At 38.0% G+C, this 16825-nt stretch overlaps 1 protein-coding gene across 5 annotated transcripts in view; it reads right to left on the reverse strand.

Annotated features, from left to right (window-relative positions):
* FOCAD (focadhesin) overlaps nucleotides 1-16825 on the reverse strand; it is a 170857-nt gene that overhangs the window by 52153 nt on the left and 101879 nt on the right. For 3 of the 5 annotated variants that reach the window (XM_066180783.1, XM_066180779.1, XM_066180780.1), the window contains 10 exons: nucleotides 15768-15848; nucleotides 14604-14732; nucleotides 13509-13624; nucleotides 12010-12270; nucleotides 11340-11429; nucleotides 9687-9864; nucleotides 8211-8308; nucleotides 7075-7326; nucleotides 5905-5980; nucleotides 4022-4552 (listed from right to left, as the gene is read on the reverse strand). In XM_066180783.1, coding sequence (XP_066036880.1) covers nucleotides 4479-4552; nucleotides 5905-5980; nucleotides 7075-7326; nucleotides 8211-8308; nucleotides 9687-9864; nucleotides 11340-11429; nucleotides 12010-12270; nucleotides 13509-13624; nucleotides 14604-14732; nucleotides 15768-15848 — 1355 coding nt within the window. In that variant the 3' untranslated portion in view covers nucleotides 4022-4478. Of the gene's footprint in view, nucleotides 1-4021; nucleotides 4553-5904; nucleotides 5981-7074; nucleotides 7327-8210; nucleotides 8309-9686; nucleotides 9865-11339; nucleotides 11430-12009; nucleotides 12271-13508; nucleotides 13625-14603; nucleotides 14733-15767; nucleotides 15849-16825 lie in introns of those variants that run through there. The other 2 variants (XM_066180782.1, XM_066180781.1) reach the window with 1 other exon arrangement.

Consider the following 16825-nt stretch of genomic DNA (forward strand, 5'->3'; position numbering starts at 1 on the left):
TATGGGTAAAAATTAAGGGACTGGCTAAAACGGGTGACCCTCTTTGTGGGTGTTTACTACAGGTCACCCGACTTGAACAAGGAAGTTGATGAGGCTTTCTACGGGCAGCTGGAAGTAGTCTTGAGATCACAGGCCCTGGTCATCCTCTGAGAATTCAAAAACCCTGATATTCATTGGAGGCACAACGTGGCTCGACATACACAGTCCAGGAAGCTCCTGCAGATACTGGAAGATAGTTTGTTAATGCAAGGGGTAGAGGAGCCAATTTGTTAATGTAAATAGAGGAGGAGCCAATGAAGAGGAGTGTGTTGCCCTCCAGAGGTCCCTTACCACTCCAATAATTCTGTGATTCTGTGAACTTTAATCTTTGTATCTTGAAATACGAGCACCCTCAGATCTTTCTAATGCAGGCTGTTCTCCAGCCACTTCTCTACCCATTTAGGCTTGTATCAGGCACTACTCTGTACCAGATGCAGAATCCACCATTTAAACCTCTTAAATTTCATGCCAATAATCAAAGCCAAATGCTCATCTATCTGCATCTTTCTGCAAGGTCTCTTGTCCCTCAAGAGTCAATAGCAACTTTCAAGTTTAGTATTATCAGCAAACATACTAATGGTGCATTCAACTCCTGGCTCCTGATCATGGATAAGTACATTGAACTGAACTGGCCCTAGATTTGAATCCTAAGGAACACTATGGATGACTGTCAGCCTCACACACTACAGCTCTTTGAGCTCTGCCCTTCTGCCAGTTCTTTAACCAGTGCACCACGAACCCAGTCATCTCACTGTTGAACAGCTTGCTCAGACAAATGTTGTAAGGGATAGTATCAAAAGCCCCACTATGTGGGTGGCTGTTACCATAGAAGGGTACCAGATGAATTACTCGGGCCTTTCCCTTTGTGAACTCAAGTCAACTGTGCTCGATGGTTGTATTGCTCTTTAAATGCCTTTCAATAGTATCCAGCATGATCTCTGTAAATTTTCCCTGGTAATGAGGTTAGACTAACAGGCCTGTGTATTTCCTCCTGTTCTTCTGGTAAACTGGATTAACGTTGACCAACTTCTGGTCAGCAGTGATCTCCCGAGATTCCCAGGAGATAGCTCATCCAGTGCTCGGGAATGAGTCCCATCAGGCCACAGGGACTTAAAAAGATAAACTGATACAACTGCTCATTTACAGTTTCAATGTCCAGAAAAGGAAAGTCACTGCTGCGGTATGTCCTCTGACTGAGAGGACAGGCCAGACCAGTGTCTATCAATGTTATTAATGACTGATGCAAAAGCATTATAATGCCTCTGCCTTTTCTTCATCCTTTTTTCAGGTGACTATCTTTATCAAGAATTGGTTGAATATTTTCCTTAGATCTCCTCTTGCTCTAAACATACTCAAAATTTCTTTTTTTGTTATCTTACCCAACACTGGCCAATTTCAACTCTGAGCTTTGGACTTTTGTATTTTCTCCCTACGCACAGGAACCACAGCTCTGTAATCATCCTGTGAGGCCTCATCTCTCTTACAGAGATCATACAATTTCTTTTCTTCACGAGTTCCAAGAGGAGTTCCCTGTTCAGCCAAGCTGCTCTTCTGCCCTTGCTTGACTTTTGGAGTAGTACGATTTGCTTGCTCCTATGTGTCTAAAAGGCTGTTCTTAAAGGTGGACCAGCGCTCATGGATCTCTAAGCCCTGAAAATCAGATTCCCAAAGGACAGTGCTAACTAGCTCCCTGAGCAGTTTGAGGTTTGCTATCCTGAAATCTAGGATAGTGACTCTGCTGACTTGTGTCTCATTTACACCAAAAAAATTAAACTCATCATTTAAACTCATGATTACTGTGGCCAAAACAGCCACCTAAAAATCCCATCTTCTCCTTCTCTGCTCAAAAACAGCAAGATGGAGATAAGGGAGGAGAGGGGGAGAGTGGGGGGGACATCCTTCCTAGTAGTCTCAATGAGTACTTGTGACAAAAAATTATCTTCAACATGCTTAGGGAATTTCTCAGACTTCCTTGTCATAGTCGACTGGCATTTCTAGTTGATGTCCAGGAAGCTGAAATTTTCCATACGAACAAAGACTACTGGTCCAGAGATTTCTCCTTATTGCCCACAGATTAAATAATCAGTGCTAGCATTGTGGCTGAGTGAACAGCAGTAGACACTTACAATGACATCTGCTTTGTTTTCCTCCCTAATTCTCACTCAGAGGATTTCAACCACATTATTCCTAACTGCAAGGAATGTAAAGTGAAAACTGTGCCTTCCAAGGCAACTCCTTTGCCTTGCCCGCCTTGCCTATCCCTCCTGAACAGCCTATAGTCCTGCATGCCAGTGCTCCAGTCATGGGACTCATTCTACAAAGTCTGACTAATCCCAATGATATCATAACTTTGGGAGCTGAAAAATGCTTCCAGTTCATCCTGTTGATTTCTTTTATCGTGTGCGATGGTGTTCAAACATTTCAGATACTTTCCTAAACACTCAGTGCTCTCTGCAGCTCTGTTAGCATTTCCACCCTCAGGCCATACTATGCCATCCCTTGGCTTACATGTTCTATTACCCATCAGTAGGAATTCAGTTAATTCAGATGTTTATATATTGCTTCTCTATGCAAACTGAAACACCGCAAGTAGGCATCACACAGCTATTCCCTTTAAAAAAGACAAAAATTTCATCTGAATTAAAATGCTAATAAAGATACAAACTGAGATGATTAAAGGTGTAAGTTTGTTTGAAACAGTACCTTAGAGATGGAACCATTAAAATGTGACATATTTGGCTTTGTTAGAGATTTCTTATAAGTGCACACAAATGGAAATGTAATGAACTAAGATGCAGGCTCACTGACAAGGACTTCCAGTGAGTCCTTCTGTACATTCACCTTTAGACAGTTTTCTCAGTATAGAGTTGCATATGCAGCAGAAAACTACCACTAATTATCCATTATTTTGAAAAGGCAAACAAATACTGCATTAATCCTCCACACATCCAATCAGTGAAATGCTGAGCCTTCATACAGTATCCTTATTGGATGAGAAAATCCTAGAAAGAGTCATTGAGTTGGAAGGGGGCCATAAGGATCATCAAAGTCCAGGTCCTGGACCTGCACAGGGCAATCCCAAGAGTCACACCATGTGCCTGAGAGCACTGTCCAAATGCTTCTTGAGCTCTGTCAGGCTGGTACTGTGACTTCCCTGAGGAGCTGTTCCAGTGACCAATCACACTCTTGGTGAAGAACTTTTCCTGATAACCATCCTAAATCCCCCATGGCACAACTTCAGGCCATTCCCTCAGGTCCTGTCACCGCTCACCACAGAGAAGAGATCAGTGCTGCCCCTTCTCTTCCCCTCATGAGGAATTTGTAGACTGCAATGAGGTCTGTCCTCAGTCTCCTCCAGGCTGAACAGACCAAGTGACCAAGAAGTCAGAGGAGAATTTCTTTTCCAGAGGAAATCAGTCCTGAAAATAAGATAACTCCTCTAATGGAGTGTGTCTTCTAGATGTATGGAAATATATTTTCCTTCAACCTGATCAAAAATCAACAATGTTCTCACCAGTACTGTTTTGAAAAACACTAGGGGACAATGGCCCAATTAAATTCAATTAATTTTTGTCTACTTCAGCAAGGAGGACTGCTAAATATAAAAGCTCTTCTAATATCTGCATTGACAAGATTGCAAAATGAAAATTTCTCTATTCCTTCAGAAAGGAAAACATAAGGGAAATAGCAGGGGATAATCTATTTAAGATGATAAATGTGGAAAAGAGTTGCTGAATTGCCTTTTTCCCTAGAGGCAGAGAAAAACTCTTGTTTTATGTGCAAAGAAGTGTAAAAGAGACAAGAACAGTTACAAGTGGAAAGAAAATTGCAGCTGTCCTGGAGCTGCAGATACAACAGCCATCAGGATCATTGACTCATTTTAGAGATCTTTATAAAGCCACTGAAAAACTGACAAGCAGTTCAGAAACCCTGCTCACACTTTATAGTCATAATATATAGTCACTAATGTCCAAGAACATTGTGTTATTCCTAAAGGAAGGATTATCAGTTAAAAAATAATGCCCATTCCAAGTCTGTTACAAGAAAACATACTTTAGTAAATACGCTACATCCAAACAAATGTTACTAGTTTGTTTTATTTTCAGCCATTCCTTCAAAGCTTCCACAAATTAAAGGAACATTCCACTCCAGCTTTTGAGGTTCCCAGATGTCACTGAAACAATTCGATGGAAACTGAATGTATATTTCTCATCTATATTCAGCACATTTGCAAAATGTAGTAACACACCAGTTAAAGACAAAATATTGTTTTTCATAGGAATTTTTGTGATGAAGTAAAAGGGTAAAAAAACCCCAAATCCAATTAAAAATCTTTTGATAGGAAACATCTTTGAAATACAGCTTCTTGATGCCTGAGTAACAATGTTACGTTTTCAAGTAAAGACAGTTTTCTTCATTGGATAAGGTACAGTGTGCAGCTACCACCCATAAGCTTTACTCCATATTGCTTTCTTCTTGAACTCTGTAAGAGACCTCAAGGCCAGAAGTGTAACTGTGAAGACAGGGACAAAGTATATTAAGTTGTGCAGTACAAAGGAAAAGAGATGAGAGTATTCTTCCTAGTATTCTTACTAACGCAGGTATAGGTTTAGTTTTCCTTTTACTGATTCTTTTCATAGTTCCTCCACTTGTGGTGATGTACTAGGCCCTTCCTCTGCTTTGTGGCACATCTCCTACTGAAATCACATCACATAATCTTCTAACCAGTCTATCACTTAGGCACACAGATCAACCAACAGTGCAGAAAGTTCAAATTCAAAGAGCAGTGATGCAAGCCAGGACATAGGAGGCACTGGGAACTGGGAAGCACAAAGTCTTAAGTCCTCTGCGCAATTCACTGATTGGAAATGCAACTCACTGATTCCTTAATTCAGTTTGAAATGACCATCCGTTTAGACAAAATCCAGTAACCAAACTAGTCACAGTCCAGTTATTCAGATGGAAGCTTCATGTTCTAGTAAGTAAAAGGAAAAAATATTTGGGAAGCTCAAGGGGGAACAGTGACTGAGAATGTATGGTGAATATCAGAACTCTTTGATACACAGAGGAGATTCTCCAACAGCCCTTAGCATAGCTTCTGGTGGAGATTAGCAGACATTACAGGGGAATTTATCAGCGCATGATTAAAGACTGCAGACATGAAAACAAGGGTAATTATCCTAATAATAACTTATACCTAGATTTCAAGAAGCCTTGTTTAGGTCCAACAAATCAGATGGTCCAAAGGAAGTGCAATGTGTTCATGGAAAGACGCACAAGTACACTTTCTTCACCTGAGGATATCTGTGGTGACCTCTTAAAATTACTTGCACAGATCCTACATATGGAAGTAAGCAATGGGATGCATGCTAGGGCTACAACTCCTACCATAATTCAACATATTGTCTACTTTCCATCTCTCTTTCTGTGTATCTTTTCAGCAACCCTCATTTTTCTTTCCCTTCTTCTCAGAACTCTTTACTATGCCATCCTAGCTCACCTCCTACATCCCTTCCACACAGTGCAGCATTAACTTGCACCTAAGTTATGTGATTTGTATTCTAGTACTGGAGTATTTCCCAATAATATGCTGCATCTTATTTTTAAGAGTAACTTCAAAAACAACAGACAGATCTATCAGTCAAATAAGCTTGTGCATTAGATGTACCTCTAGGTCCTTTGGCCCCAAAGCACTAAATCACAAGCATCAGCAGGTGAGATAGCAAGTGTAAGGTGTTACAGACAAGAATGTCAACTTATTAGTGACAGTTACCTCAAAGACAAACTCCCACTCCTTATAACAACTGCATTTTGATCTCTACTGACAGTTACGGAAAAATAAGGACACAATTAAAAATATATTACCTTTCAGCAGGTCCATGGAAGATTTTGATAATGCTTCCTTAGGACATTCCATCATATTGATCAGCCAGTCAATAAACTGAAGATTGAAATATGACAAAAAAAAATGAATTAAAGGAGCCCCTGTATTAGAATGACAAATTACTTTCAGTTTGACAGAAAACATTTGACTTCTGCTATATTCAGTTATCTAATCAGAGGCAGTGGCCAACGAAGCTTCTGCCCAAAGTAAACAAAACACCCTGGAGTACATCTCCCTGTCAGTACAATTTTTCTCATAGCTGGATCTGAAACTCCCTTTGTTCCTTCTTGTTATCTCAGCAATAATTCTTTGTAAGAAGAAGGCATACTAAATAGCTTCCCTCCATCTTGCCTGTTCTTACCTTTAACCTATTAATATAATTCTTTCTTATCAGTCAAAATATTTTACTGCAAATCCTTCAGAACTCTTATTGCCTTTGTTCCTCTTTGACCTCTCTAATTTTTTGTTATTTTTTTCTGGCAGTGCAGGGAGCCTGGATGACAATATGGTATTTAAACTCGTAAGGATGATTTTCAGGGCATGGCCTCACATTCTTCCTTAAAACCTAATTAGGCACTTGCATACTAACAGCTCCCCCCAGCATTCCTCCCACCTTCTGAATTCTGACTTCAGTGGTAACTCTGAGCACAGAAGCATGCTCAGAGAAACCAGTTCTCAAAAGATTCCAGTTTGCATGAAACAGCTAACAATCAGTACTTCCACATATAGCAACTACATGCACTGCACAAATTTTCCACATTTATTTTCAACTCATACTTCAAAATAAATGACACACACTGCAAACTGTATAGAAGATCTTTGATTGCTCTGAATTTACAGTGTAGTGTGTCCAACTGCAGAAGATACTTCTTTCAGTGTTTAAAACACTGACTTGCTATCAGCAGTTCCCAACTCTCTTCTCCTGACTTTATTTTCTTAAAAGTTTGACTCCCAGCTTTGGAACTTTATATTTTTTTTTTTTGCAACACTCAAATTTTACTTGAGAAACTACTTTTGTATCTGATTAAAAGTAAATTGAGATCACAACTGAGATGCAATAAAATATACAGGAAATTATCTAAGATGCAAGTTGATGACTAAAAATCAGATGCTTTCTCATGTAAAGTGCTTACCACTACATCCAATTTTACCTTCTGTGTTTGTTCTTTCCATGGTTCTTTAGCCAGCAAAAGGAAAAGGCTACTTGGAAGGAGAGTGAGAGTCTCTTGCACAGCAAACTTGTCAGTGGGGTGCTTGCCAATGTGTTCCTCAGATAATTCTGGTGAGACCATGTGGTGTTTCCACAGTGACCAGTCAGCACTGAGGCCAAGCAGCAATGGTCCACCATGGTCAGCCCAGGCCACCACAGAAGCTGCAAATAGCCACACAAGGAAATCTATGCACTAAACAGGAAAAAGGCAAAAACACACATTATTAAATGCATAATACAGAAGGAGAATAAAAACCAATTTAAAATCCCCAACCAAAAAAACCCCAAAAAAGACTCACCCAAAAAAGAAACCAAACAAAACCCCAAGACCAAAATCCAGATGGTGACTTGCTCTTAAAAAGTCATCTAAAAATTCAGCTAAAATTCAAAATGCACGAACTAAAAAGTTCTTAGTATCCTTCTATGCTTCAAAGAGCAGAAGCCTCTTTCTAAATTCAAACTAAAATGTCTACAGAAAGAAAAGTAAAATCACACTCTTCTAAAATAGTTTTTTAGATTAAAGTTGATCCACGATCTACTTAAAATGGGGAAAAAACCTTTTCATAGCAATATGACTGTTGAGGGAAATCAGAAATGGTCACTCCTGTGATGCTATAAGAGGCTGGGAAATATTGCAGCAATGTATCTAATGCCTTTCTAATCTAAGCAGCAGCTTATTTTATGTCCTCAAACAGAAGACTTGAAGAGCTGAACAAGACTATTTCTTTAAAACTGTCCAAGCCCTCTCAGAACCAGAAGCTACACAGTTCTCACCTGCCTAGACAGTTCCACTAGTGAATTCAAAAATTTCCTTCAATTGTTCTAAATGCAGTAAATTTGAAGTAATTATTTCCTTGCCTTGAGGTTTTATCATAACTTAAATGTAAAGGTTATTTTAAAGTCAGAGTTTAAAATACACACTCATTCACAAAAATTGTGAAGATTTTCTCTATGGCAGTAAGATCGCAATCTTCTAAAATACAAAAGCATGGGGAATAATACTTATTACTGAGGAAAAACGTGAAATATATCAGAACCTCCTTATTTGCTTGCTGCAAATCATTTTCACAGCATTACCTCTGTCAGATCAACATTTTGCAAGGGTTTTGACTTGTATGCTACATTTCTGATATAGGCCATCAGGTCTAACAGCCAATCCATTCTTTTCAGAACTCCTAGAAAAAGAAAAAGAACACTGTCGAACACTAGAATGCACTGCTTTTCATTAAAAAGCAAGCACAGAAAAATATTATAGCAAAGAAGTACCAACCATAGAAGAACAAACATCACCAACACCACTATCACATTTTATTAATTCTGCCACTGACAGAAAACATACAGGCCCTTAAATAGTACAGAAACTTTGCTTATAATGCAGGCAATCCACTGAAAACACAGAAAAAAAAAAAAAAAAACTGAGTGAGAATTATTTTACATAATGGCAGCCTGCAGGACCCACTAATCAACTCTGTACATATGACTGCTTCAGAATCCTAAAGCCTCCCTCAATGGGCAAAGTACTGTGAAAATTGTCCTACAGTGTTGAGACGGCCAGTAAAATATCGTCAAGGCATGCAAATAAAATCAGCCCTCAATTCATCTCAAGGGTGGAAGACATTTCATCGATTCAGGTTCTGCCACCTAGAAACTAATAACCATGCTCACCACCAAGACCACATTACATCATACACTACTATGTCCATGTAAACTTTACAAGTGCCCCCTTACATGCTGTCTCCTCTTTTTGCAAAGAATCCTCACTCCACTCAATTAAAGCTCACTACTCTTTGAAGTTCTTCAAACACAGCTGGCAGCAAAAGCATCTGGCAATATAATGCTTTGAACTTGTTCAGTGAACACAGGCAGACAAAGACCCTTATGCCATGAAAATGACACCTCATTCTTGTATCTTTCTGTTCTTGTTTCTTCCTTCTTTATCTTCCTGTGTGATTCTCCTAGTTCTCTTGAATCAGCCCCTATGCTTTGTCAGACCCATGGCTGAGCCAGCCCAAATCATTAACCTACCAGATGACTATCTGGTATAGTTATGGAGAGGAAAAAAGGGAAACTTATTTCCTGTGCTATATCAGTGCAAGGAGTTCAGGAAAGAAAGTTATCTCCCTAGTTCAACCAGTCTCAAGGGAACATTCCCCCACCCTCTGAGTCACATACCAGTAAGTCAGATTTAAGGTCAGAAGGTTAGCAGAGCTGCACTACTAAGAGGTCTCTGATGTACTGTGTATATATGTAACACTACCCAAAAAAGAGTGGGAGACACAGATTTAGTTAAAACTCTGGTCTGTAAACCACATTGATGAGACAAATGAATTGTAGCTGGACCACAGAAAAAGAAGTGACTGGAGAAAAAACATAAAACCAAAGTTTGATTCAAGAATTTGAATAATACAAGAATTCTGAAGACAGTGGTTTCTAATATGGAAAAATTTGAAAACACTTTGTTTAAACCATGTTAAAATTATTTTAAATGAACCAGTGTAGATTCATAAATATCTGTTGATTGCATTCCTGATTTTTCTTTAAGCCTTGTCTTACCTGTATTTTCATGTCTCACAATACGAGCATGATAGAAACTATGCAAGAGCATCCATAAAATATTTTCTCTCCGATGATATCCTGCCACAGTATCAATCACGGCACTCAAGTTCGTCAGAGACAATCTGCCTTGAGAAACCAAATACACTTGCATGAATGTGGCCTTCTCTATATTGTTCTGCAAATGCAATAAAAACGTGTTAGATTGAAAGGTATGTTTCTTGTTGGAACAGTAAATTTTGCACTCCTCTCTATAAAAATGTAAGAAACTCTTTGAGTAACTAGTAGGCTCAGTTTTCCTCAGGACATATTATTAAAAAGAAGACTGTACATATCACTTGAACTTTACACTGTTCGAAATAGTCCAGCAAAGTGTAACTCAGTACAGCCTGTTTTCATACTGCTTTAAATTTTACATTCCCCTTTGAAATGGAATGAACCAGCTTAACAGTTCGGGACACTCAAGTCTTCTTGCAAGAAAGATATACTGCAGTGACAAAAAGAGCTTTTCTTAAACGATGTTTTCCAGTGTGAAATAGGAACTGAAAAATGTAAGGAAATGACAGCTCAGCTTCCATAACCTATATGAATGCTTGATGCTCTAGTGAATCTGACAGCAAACAGAAGAGGGGGCTTTATGTCACAGATGTTTGTTTTTAAAAGCTTGATCTGAAAACATCAAGTTCTTCCACACAGGTAATTTCCTGAGCATTTCAGCTGCTAAGAATTCCGCTGCTAATTGATTCCACTGGTGAGCTACAAGATGAAAGCTTTATTATTCCATTATCACCTTCAGTCATCTTGTCCACCAGGAAACATTCTGAGTGTGAATGTAAATATAGAACATAAAGTCAAGAATGAAAAGTCCTTCAGTAAAATATTTTGCATTTTTAACAGAAGCACAGATCCACCAGTTGAAGGACAGCTAGCCACCAGGATGCATTTACAGTCCTATTTCAAGCAGGTGGGTATAGTAACCAAAGAGGACTGTGGTCTGCTGTTTGCATTATTGGTCTGAGATTTAGAAGATACAACACCACTCTGGTTCACACCATTCCTGTTCTGCTAACAGAGTAATTCCCAGAATCACAGAATAGGTAGGTTGGAAAAGACCCACAAGATTATCAAGTCCAACATATGATTAAACAATACCATGTAAACTATTCCACACTGAGTGCCACATCCAGTCTTTCCTTAAACATCTCCAGGGACAATGTCTCTACCATCTCCCTGGTGTGACATTCCCATTCTAAGGTCTAATCACCCCTTCTGTGAAGAAGTTCTTCCTAACGTCCAGCCTAAACCTTTCCCGGTGCAGCTTAAGACTGTGTCTTCTCGTCCTGTCTGGGACTCGTTGCCTGAGAGAAGAGGCCAACCCCCACCTGCCTAAGTTAGTAAAGACTCTCCAGTTCAAACCTCCCAGGTGAAATCATGAGTATTTCAGTTGCTCTGAGAAAGTATGGGATATGGATTCTTATCACTTCTGCTTCTCTCTACTGCCTGCAGATTAGATCCAGAACACTCTTACCTACATGTCAGATAAAACAAATAAATGCTCCCAGTGAGCTAAAATAGTCTGGTGACAACAAAAATGACAAGGTTGCTGGTTTCACATGATCTGGTGATAAAAGAGCAGAATTAAAATGCAATTACCTTGGAGATCTGGACAACGCGATTGATCTCGGAATCGGCCATTTCTGAAATACACCTTGCTACGTCAATATATATATCCAGTTCACCCCTCTGCAAACAGAAAAGTAAATGCATGTCTAAATGTCTATGTCTGGCTTTCTTCATCATCAAAATTGGTGAGTTTAGGAACTTGTTAATGATAATCATGAATAATTAATCTATCCTCTAGTCTCACTTTACTTAATCTATTTTAGAAATTCTGTATTTGCTGGGGAATTCAACAGACATTAATCTACAAGAATAATGGTATTTGAATATTTTCAAAGAGTTTATTTAATTTTTAATGGCAAACCGCCATTCTTTGGAAGTATTTTCCACAGCTAAATAGTTTCTTTAAATCACTGTGAGAAGCTGAATCCTCTGTGGAAAAAGAAAGCCTTCTCATTGTTCACTTCTTCTCTTTCAATAACATTTATTTCAGTACTAATACCATATTTTTACATTACTGAATTGTTTATAAGGGAGGAGTGAACATTACATTGGTTTTCACAACATTATATTCTAAAATAATCAAAATAACTTACATTGAAATGATGCTGCTATTTTAACTATTATCATTAGAAACTTTACATATAATTGATGTTTTGAATCTGATGCATCAGTATTCATACAACCCATCCATACTCCTTACCTGAACCTCATTTGGAAGAAGCTCGTATATTTTCTCCACAGCCTGACACAAAAAGCTCCAGCAAAACTGGGCAGGATTGGGAAGTTTCATTGCCTGGAAGAGTCCCTGTAGAACACACTGGCAAATTTCTGGGCTTTTTGTGTGGTTCTTCACTTCAAATTGTTGTATCAGAAGCACTTGTGTAAAAGACTGCAGTTTGTCTTCTGCAACATGTTGCATCCACAGGGACAGAGACATGAAAAGGTATTTCTGAGTTTTCATCTGAAAAAGAAAAATTCTTGCTCAGTTTCAAATTCTAGCTCTTCACTGACCTGGTTAAAAGAGTGGCTCAATACCCACTTACAAAAGCACTTAAAGTCATCAATATTTCTCAGTTCTTTTCTTCTTCCCTTTTTTGATGAATTTTTTTTTAATTAAAAAGAGTTCAAACACGTCAATATTCTGTTTTCAGTAAAAATTGAAGCATGTACTTTCAATGAATCCTAGACATCATATCTCCATGTGGGTAGAGCAATTTAATTACACGGTGCCCACTGCATTCCTACATAAAGCATATGACTGTCCGGAGAGTCAAGGACAGAAATATGATAGCCATAGAACCATTCATGTTGCTAGCTAGTGAAGAAGAATGAATAACCTGTACAAAATGCAGAGCTTACATACTCTGTGGCTCACCTCATTTTGTGACCTCGAATTCCCACTGCAGTTGGAAAAGTGGTAGTCAGAAATAAAATCTTTTTTTTTGTACCTTACCAGTTATGCACCTTAAAACTGCCAGCAAATGTTTGCATATCTAAGACTAAAGAATTAAAAAAAAAAACCAACAGTCCTTGAAGAGATCCCAGAAACAAACAACTAATTTTCTGAGAACTGTCATGAATCTGCTCCTGAACTTGTATAAAATGACAGAAATGTGCAGTCAAGTGTTCTGCGGGATTCAGGGTGTTTTACATACTGTACCACAGAATCCACATTTTAATTCCAGAAGAACAGAACAGCAATTAAGGATAAGACTGAATTTGATTATACAGTAGGTTAGTCTGTTGGGTATCTACAAAATTAACGCAAGGTTTTCAAGACATGGCTTTTTTTACTAGTTAGCTAGATCAAGAGACCTTGCTAGAAAAAGTAGGTAAGCTTTTGGACAGATTAGGGTGGATGTCTTTTTGAAGACTATCAGCTGGTATAATAAAAGGTATTTTTTCTCTCTACATGCCATGCTTTATGTCTCCAGGTTATTAGCACTATAGCACGAAATGAGAGAGAGGAAAAAGGTCTTAAGCAGTAAAGTAAAATCAGCATAGCAGGTCTTAAGTCTGCCTTGAATTTCAAGGCCCTAGAATAACCTTTCCCTCACTCACTATAAATAATACTAAATGGTATTTCTGAAGAATTTTGAAGCCAGTAATCCCTTTCTGTTGAGACAGCCTAAACATTGTCACTGAGTAATTTTATATGAAAGAGGTGCACAGCTCCCACAAGTTTTCTGACATACGTACACTGAGACTGTAGATAAGGGGAGGTGCCACCCACATCCCTAAAAGCATTGCTGCATTCTGAGATGATTGAGCCTGCGTCACAGCCAGTTCAAGGCAGAGATGTTTTACCTCATCACCTAAAAGAGAAGAAAAAAAATTATAAATAAATTATTTTCCCTTTAAATTTGTTCTCAACTCATAAAAAAGGAGGGTTATTTTTCTTCTAGAGCACTACATTACAACTTGTTTTTCTAAAAATCCTGCTTAAAGCTTTTAACACAAACATGTTAGAAGACTCCTCTTTCTATTCATCCACTTTCAGCAAGAAATATCAGCATTTGTTCAAGTTATTTCAATTCACTCAGGAACAAAAATGTGGGAATGCTAAAAAAAACCCAACTCCTTGCCAAATAAAGTTAAGATTAAATCCAAAGAAGGAAAAATGAGATAATATTCCCGGACTATGATGCTGTCTGAAATCTAAAACCAGCCACAAAACACACATACTGCTTCCTCTGCAAATCCCCTGATTTACAGAAGTAAGACTCCTAAGTGAAAAGCAGGAATAAAAAAACCTCCAGACATTTAACAAGTTTCAGCTCTTCATAAGAACTGCAGACCTCAGTAAATGAAAATTTTTCCATTATTTTGAAAATTATCATCCAGTGTAATTTAGTAGAAAGTGTATTTCAAACTAGTGACAGCTAGATGAACTACCAAACAGTTCAAGAATGTGAAAAAGCTGCATGCAGCTTCTGACATGGGCATTGGACCATGAATTTAGCAGGTACTGAAAACAGGATACAATTAGTTGAGTTTTACGATAGGCTCTTATGTAGATAGTTTCAAATGAAATATTCAGGCTTCTTTCACCAATGCATTAGGGAACTTCTCAACTATCATCTTCTTTAGTTTTTCTTCAGTTAAAACAGTGTCCACATGGTGATGACAAATATATACTTGCAAATGCTAAAAAGTCAGTCTTGAAAGCGTAATAAAACTAACCAGTGTACTAATTTTAAGTCCTGAAGAGGGCGCCAATGTTTGTGAAAGCTGCATTAATAAAGAACTCCTGTGACAAATACAAAAGTCTTAATAGAAAATTACTACTCTTACCAAAGTCCAGCCTCATCAAAGGAGAAAGAATAGATGCCCAGTTTACAGGTGGATACTGATGGTCTTCTCCAACTAATGCAATTGGTGCCAGTGCTACTTTCACCAGCTCAGCTGGGACAGATTCAGGGCCTAGAACAGAAAATTTTGGTCAGAGTATGAATTTAATACACACATATTTGGCTGAACAGCTCAGCAAAAAAATGTGAACACTGCATTGTAGCTCAAGCTGTAATAAAGAACTGAAAAGTGTTACAAAATCACTGTTACTTCCTTTTGCATCTGAGACTTAGCCATCTCATTCATAATGAACAGTTACATTTTTAATCTCCTGTCAAAACGGCTTTTTGTTACTAATAAATAGAAACTTTCTGGTCCCTTGTTCTTGAGTCAATATACAAGTTTATTACAGATATTCCTCATCTAGTAAAGTAGTACTTTATTCATTTCTTATTAGAACAGCATAGTTTTCTGACACTGCTTTCCTTTCTCATCTTGTAGATGCAGGCCAAAAGAACAGTCAGACAAGTCCTAACCCTTGTTACATACCATGTTATGTCAACGTAAGTTAACTCAGTCCTCCTGGAATCAAAACATGGGAATTTTAACTTCCATTTAAAAAAAAAAAAGCTTGCTTCATAGGACAGCAGAGAGCTCACTTAGCTACACAAAGGAGTAACCCTCTCTCTCTATCTTCCTTTAGACTACATCAAGACATCACTTTTACCAGGCTTCCTCATGTAAGATCATGCTTTCTTTAGGTTTCTTTGCATCTATCACAGCAGTAATCTGTTTAATACAACTCTGTTACAGAGAATCTTAATACAGCATCATTGAAATAAGGGGCAGCCTGATGAGCATACAGGCTAACACTTAAAACTTTTTGACTTTCATTCTCACAGGAAAGAAACATCATCTCACCAACAGAGAGGGAAGGAAAAAGGGTTTTAAATATCAAAAATTAGGTGGAGAAAACTAAAGTCCTAACTACACAATATTACTGGGTTTTTTTTGAGTTTAATTAAATTTCTATTTTAACTACATCACATTGGAGAAATTCAAATTTGTACTTAAAAAAGTTCTCTTAGCAAGTAAAAGCAAGTGTTTAAGGTAAGCTTTTATAGCCATATCAAATTTCCCAGAGAAATACTGTAGTTTGATCCTTACCTTTCTTTCCACTTTCAATGGCAAAGTCAATGGCTGCCCTGATAAAGCTGTTTACAGGTAAGTACCTAAAATCTGGAGGAACTGTGAAGATAAAAAGACTGCTTATATTCTAAAACATCACCAGCAAAAATTATAATCTTCTGCTCCCATGTAAATTTAAAGGCCAAACTGAGCTGTGTTTGAGCTAACAAACTGATTTCTGTGGGCGACTCAGAGTATTTAGACCACAAGATTGATAGAAGTATTGGCCTTTTCACATTTAAGGCAAGCTAAATACTTCTGGTGTGAGAGGTGCCAGGTCTGAAAAAACAAATTCACAGATCAACTGAAAAGCCACGGATAAGAACTCCCTTAAAAATATATTGGGCACTGCAAGTTGGGGTTTGAAAGGGAGCACTTCAAAATTTTAGGAAGTTTAATGCAGCAGAGACATTTGGTATCTGTCTAACCTTCAGCATGCATGCAGGCATACAAAAAAGCAGAAACTTTGAGAGACTTTCTCTGTGAAATTCATCTACATTTTGTATTTTTGATTCCCAGTTTAGCTCACACCAAAGTGAAGAGCTTCAACTTCAATAGTTTGTGCTTATTACTGGTATTTCATTAATGATTAATTATGCAGCCTTTATTTCACCAGTGCATATTGAAACAACACGAAGTTAGAGATGTATCAGGCATCCTGAAATGGCACAGAACACTACTTTTTTTACTTCAGCTAACCAGAGAAGATCCAATCTAAAGAAATACTTCAAAAAAGTCAGCTTGGTCTTGTTACAGACTAGCTTTTAAGTATTGATTTTTTTTAAGGCAGTGGGAAGTGCTAAAACAAATAGTAGATTAATCAGTTCTAAAAGGTATGGAGTAGATGTCAAATACATGTGCCATAGAAACTGTAAAACCTGTTTACAGCTTATCCAATGAAAATATAAAGAAGCAATATACAAGCTTGACCAAAATAATTCAGAACCTTATTTTCATACTGCAAGTAAAAGCAGATGTGGGGGATCCCATTCAGCACTCTGATTCCCGCTTCATGTTCCAACCTTTAGGCACACACA

This window comes from Chamaea fasciata, unplaced genomic scaffold, assembly GCF_029207755.1.
Source record: "Chamaea fasciata isolate MVZ Bird 193981 ecotype frontalis unplaced genomic scaffold, bChaFas1.0.hap1 SCAF_4, whole genome shotgun sequence".
Lineage (NCBI taxonomy): Eukaryota > Metazoa > Chordata > Aves > Passeriformes > Sylviidae > Chamaea > Chamaea fasciata.